The following is a 5,881-nucleotide window of genomic DNA, read 5'->3' as shown; positions in this document are numbered from 1 at the left end:
AGCCAAGGCTCCTAGAAGACAGTGGGTCAAGAGAACCAGTATTCCAGCTGTTGATACGTCTCCAGAAAATTTCTTGCTGAGTATGGAGAGTGTTTGTTCTCAGGGAGTTCTAGGATCCGGCAGTTCGTGTCTCAAGTGGGAGCCGGTAGGGACCGAGGACGAGTCAAGGGCAGTTTCAGCCGTGACTGATGTGTTGAAGCTTCGGGGAGCTTCAACGGGCCTTTCAGTTGACTGATGAGAAGGCCGCTGTAGCAGGAGAGAGTTGAAAAAGATTACTAGACATACAAGTGTTCTAAGTGGATGACAGTTGAAATTCTTCAAGCCTCCAAGTGGGAGATTGTTGGGCTTTGTGGAGGCTTGTGAGCCGGCCCGACCCATTACTGAAACCCTAGGTTAACCATTTGGTTTTCCTATAAATATGATCCTTGTATTTGTAATTCTGTAGGAGCACAAGTGAAATAAAAATCCTCCTGTTACAGTCGTGGAGTAGGGAAACCGAACCACGTTAAATTCTTGTGTGTCCCGTTTGTGTTCCGTTTCTCTTTTCTCTAGATTATTTGTGTGTGTTGTGTGTTTAATTCCCAACACCTAAAGCCTTTAGCGACATTGATTTTAATGAGACATAACTAATGCCAATAAAGACTTTAGCACTCTTTGTTAGTGTCAATATTTAATGCCGCTAAAAGTTATTTTTGTTGTAGTGATATAATATATAATATTTGCGGCAATTTATGTTATTATAAAATTTAGAGTAATATAATTTATATTAAATAAAAAATTTGAAAAAAAAATTACATATCATGAAATTATATGGGATGATTAAAAAATTATATTATAAAATAAAAAAAGAACAAAAATAATAATATAATATCGAGGAAAGAGATATGACTGTCTTTTAGAGGGTAAAATAGAGAATTGAGTGCAATTTAATTGTCTAAAAAAAATTAAAAAACTCTATATTTAAAAAATAAAATAAAGAATAGTGTTGAATAACTATTATTTAACTCTCTAAAAATAAAAAATAAAATATAAAATAAATAGAGGTGAATTAGTCCTTCTCTATTTTACGCTTCAATAATAAAAACATTGAGAGTAAAATAGTAATATATCAATTTATTGAATATTTCTTTTAATTCGTTCGATCTTTATGGTGAATTAATATATTTTCAGCATACCTGCCAGTAAAAATGTGATTTTGACCGATATTGATAGACAAGTTCCAGCATTCAAGGTACTGCACGAGGTGCAGTAAGAATTTAAATATTGTAATGCATGAATCAAGGACAAGTGACAACAACCATTTGACTTGTATGAATGATAAATTATAATTATATTTGGTGACATAATAACCTATCATTTAATTTGAAAACTTATAAATTTCGATTATTTAGGTGTATAAATGGTTACTTAGATTTATTAAGAATTGAATAAGTAGATACATATATTTTATTTGATAATCTACCTTTTATGTGATGTTTTATAATGTTACGTAAGACATATATTTATTTGTATAATTTTATAAAAAATTTTAGTTTGATTTATCAATGTATTATAAAAGCCTAATTATTATTTTTCTCAATGTAGTACTTTATTTCGTTCAATTTAATAAAGTGTCTGTTTTTAATGATAGTTTTTTTCTTAAATGTTTTCTTTTGTAAGGAATTGAAAAACTAAATATGCATGTTGTGCATAACAATTTTTGTTCTATATGATATTCTACGTGTATTATGTAACACAGTATGCACGTATCTACTTGTTTAATGTTATACAAATTTAAATATCTACTTATATGTAATTGGAAGGAATAAGACCAAGTTTGTGAGCATGTTTATTTATTCTGCTTTGTTTAATTAATTGTCAATGTTTTTCTCGATTTAGTACTTTTTCTTTCCACTTTTAATTTTCATGTTCCATTTTTAAAAGTCAATTTAATTAATTTTAAAAGTTAAATTAGATTACATTAATTTGATATTCTAAACAAAAATTAAATATTCAAAATTTTTGCTATATTTTAACTTTACTTTCTAATCAAATTAAAACACTTCTAATTACATCAAAAAAGTAATAATAACATTATTACTACATTAATTCATACATATTTTAATCGACTTGACGATATTTCTAATGAAACTTAAAATATGTACATAAACTAGTCATTCTAATTCTCACATTCCAAATATAATATAGTAAACGAAACAAAAAGAGTTGAGTAATATATTCAAAAGCAATATATAATGTCATATTATTATATTTCTAAGACAAAAGCCAAGAGACAATGGCACTATGATTTTGGTTATTAATTTCCATTGTTGTTGCTTCTTCATAATTATTATTATTGGTGCAATTTTGAAGTAAATTAGTGTCAGTATCGTCCCATTGTGGCCAACTAGGAATTATATCTGTTTCTAATTCCCATGGTAGCGTCGGCCATACTAACTCATCATCATCTTGCCAATCCATTAATAATTTGATTTTTTCATCGTCGCTTGATATTTTTTTATCACCTTCCTCGATACATGAATAACTATTCCCCGCAGTATTGCTCGTTACTTCTTCTTCTAAACAATTCAAAATGAAATTTGTGTTCATATCTTCATCATCAATCACCACGTCTGGCATAATCTCCTCGAGTCTTGGCCATTCCATACCACTATCTGCTCAGACAAAAAAAAAATTAAAAATTAAAAAAAAAAATAAAAAAGATATTTATTTATTGCTACGGTTTAAAATTTTGTACATACAAGAGGTGCTAGATTCAATTATTTGTGCCTAATAATTGAAAATAACAAAAAGTACTTTGCAAGGTCTACCCATAGATAGATATTGGATCTAAAAGATACTAAATATAAAAAATGACGTTTCAAAAGATAAGGAAGATATAAAAATTAAATTTTAAATTTTTTGATAAAACAATCACATATTTCAATATATAAATATTATGTCGTCATACTCACTATTGAAAATCAAAATTCTAAAGTATTTAATTGATTAATAAAAACTATTAGAGGGTATTTGATCTTTTTCACTTTTATCCATAGTTAAAACTCAGAGAATCATATTTGGCAACAAAATTTCAAATTTTTTTTTAAAAAAAAGTTTAGTCGAAATAATTCAGAAAAAGTAAAAAAAAAAAACAATTCTAATTTATATTCATAATCAAACACAACTATAATAAATTTTGAATCTAATATCAAATAATATTTTTTAAAATCAAATTTCACAATAAAAAATAGTCAAAACATCGAAATTTGTACCTGAACTAAGGCTGCCCTTGGCCTCTATAGGCCCTGCCCAAGAATTTGGCACCTCTATCTTTGCTAGATCTTCTTGCATTAATTCCATGGCACTATCACAAGCTGGCATATTTGTACAACACAATGCTTCTTTTTCTATGTTTGGTGTTGAAGGCATAGGAACAATTCCAATCAAAGCCCCACTAGTATTATTTTCTTTAGCTTCTAATAAGTTTGATTTTTTATTTTTCGATCGACTAATCGATGATTTTTTAATTGGCTTCAATGTACCTTTTTTAGCCAAATCAACTACGGCTTTAGGCAACTTCTCATCGCTTGGTATCCTTAAGCTATCAACTTTTCGACTTAGATGAGAGTTCCAATAGTTTTTTATCTCATTGTCTGTTCTACCCGATAAATGTCCTGCTATCAGAGACCATCTGTAATTTCAAAAAGTCGATGACATTAGAAAATGTTAGAAACTAGATAGATGGTATATGTATTAATCAATCATATTTAATGTCAAAACTCACAACTAACACATCTTTTCTAAATTTTTTCTTTGTTGAAATTATTTGACATATATGTGCATACATCCAACTTAAGATACGTTTTCTAGTTTGAAAAAATACTTTAAATTGTCACTGTTTTATTTTCTAAAGTTGGTATATGACTAATAATAGAAAGGATGAATTGTTTTTAAAGCATGAATGTGCCACTCGTCATATGAAAAAGAAGAAAAAAAAAGAGTAATATTGAACTTACTCGAGGGGACCAATTTAATTAACTTATTAATTCATTAGGCACAAATAATGGATGTAGAAAATAATACCCTACAAATTAATGTGTCCAAAACTTTTCTCCTTTTTCCAGGCAAACATAACTATAAACTATTAAGTACTGGAGTAAACATAAAATAAAAGAAGAAAAAAAATTCATCCGTTTTATGTGATGAATTCAAGTAGTAAAAAAGAAGTGATGAATTTAAGTTAATTATAATTGTATTGATCTCAGTTTTACTTATTCACTTTTATTTATTAGGGCATCTACTTCATCGATTATACCATTGACCTAGTTTAATTTAACACGATATTAAAGAAATTAAAAAAGACTTATTAATTTTGTATATCTAAATTAAAGTTATGTTAAATATAGCAAAATATTTTTAAATCATATGATATTAATTATTAAACATGTCACATGGACAGCTGAGATTAAAATATATTTGAAAAGAAAAGAAATTATTCTTTTTAAAAAAAAAATCATTCTTTTTTAAACAAATGAAGTATTATTTACCTAAAACATATTATTTATTCTTTCTCTAGCTCGAATCCATTACACTATGATATCATGAATAGTAATGATTTTGATGGATAATATTGTTATATTAAATTTAGTGTAACACTATTCACACACCAAAATGATATAAGAAGTGTTGTTAGATTGGAGCACCAAACTATTGTGACAATGTTTATAACCTAAAATGAGTTTAAGATTTATTTTTTAAGAAAAAAATACTCCTTACGTATAAAAAAGAATGACCTATTTGACTTTAAACGGATTTTAAGAAAAGAAATAAGACTTTTTAATTTTATGGTTCTAAATTAAAGTTATGTCAAATGTACCAAAATATCCTTAATCTTATGGTTTCAAAGATGTCAGTTAAAAATTAAAGTTAAAATATTACCAAAAAAAGAAAAAAGATCATTTTCTCTGAAATAAACTAAATAAAAATAAAATCATTCTTTTTTAAACGAAAAAAATTCATGATTTTAAAAGAGATATTTTTTCCGGACCTAGACTAAAAAGAAACAAAATGAGTGGTTTAATTAGCAAGTTAAAAAGACAAATTAAGTAATTGACTAGTTACCTGTTACCCAAAGTTGCATGTAACTTTATAATTATATCTTCCTCTTGAGAAGTAATGTTCCCTCTCTTGAGATCAGACCTCAAATAATTAATCCATCGTAGTCTACAACTCTTTCCACATCTCAGTAATCCTTCAAAATAAAATATTATAAAAAAATTGTTAAATGAAGAAAAAATTTTAAATTTTAAATTAAAATAAAAGATTAGTAGGTAATCATACCGGCATTTTTAGGTAATGACCTCCAAGAGCCTTCTCCGTTAGAAATAATATAATTAGTGAGAATTTGATCTTCTTCTGCAGTCCATCTGCCTCTCTTGATACCCACTTTTTCACAACAAGGTGTTCTTCCCATTATTATTATTATCACAAAATGGAGAAGCAAAAGGCAATGAAAATTAGTCTCATTTCACCAATAGAAATGTCAATAAATAGAGAGACAACACAAATAAATGGACCCCGCTCTTCACTTTAGCCTAGTTAATTTTATGTGAACTTATTGACGTACCAAAGGTTGACTTAATAAGCTTTTTTGCATTGCATGTCACTCTTTGATAAAAGAGATGTTAATACTCGGTGGCAGAGTTAGAATTTTTTATAAGAAAATTTAAAATTTGAAAAAGTAAATATGTGAAATAGTTGAAGGAAATTTGATATTTACTGTATATTATAAAAAAATAATTTTAATCGTGTATAAACAATAATATTTTTCATTAAAGGAGGTGAATCCCTGATAGATTGCTGGCTCCACCCCAATATAACCAACGTTATGATCTGATAA

At 27.4% G+C, this 5,881-nt stretch overlaps 1 protein-coding gene across 1 annotated transcript; it reads right to left on the bottom strand.

Moving 5' to 3' along the window:
* Nucleotides 1–2,139: 2,139 nt before the first annotated feature.
* On the bottom strand, nt 2,140–5,573 carry LOC107015219 (myb-related protein 308). Its single transcript, XM_015215421.2, has 4 exons — nt 5,323–5,573; nt 5,104–5,233; nt 3,255–3,673; nt 2,140–2,654 (listed from the first exon to the last, which is right to left on the bottom strand). The coding sequence occupies exons 1-4, from the start codon at nt 5,453–5,455 to the stop codon at nt 2,254–2,256; spliced, it is 1,083 nt and encodes a 360-aa protein (XP_015070907.1). The 5' UTR covers nt 5,456–5,573; the 3' UTR covers nt 2,140–2,253.
* Between the last annotated feature and the right edge of the window lie 308 nt (nt 5,574–5,881).

Source organism: Solanum pennellii, chromosome 1, assembly GCF_001406875.1.
Source record: "Solanum pennellii chromosome 1, SPENNV200".
NCBI classification, from domain to species: domain Eukaryota; kingdom Viridiplantae; phylum Streptophyta; class Magnoliopsida; order Solanales; family Solanaceae; genus Solanum; species Solanum pennellii.
Note: the sequence above shows the minus strand (reverse complement) of the source record. Positions and strands in the feature narration are given on the sequence as shown.

Excerpts from the sequence above, each read along its gene's own strand:
- LOC107015219 (XM_015215421.2), bottom strand. The coding sequence starts at position 5,455 with ATGGGAAGAACACCTTGTTGTGAAAAAGTGGGTATCAAGAGAGGCAGA. Across the intron at positions 5,234-5,322 it reads GTCATTACCTAAAAATGCCG|GATTACTGAGATGTGGAAAG; the intron begins GTATGATTACCT and ends TTTATTTTGAAG. Across the intron at positions 3,674-5,103 it reads CATGCAACTTTGGGTAACAG|ATGGTCTCTGATAGCAGGAC; the intron begins GTAACTAGTCAA and ends TTGAAATTACAG.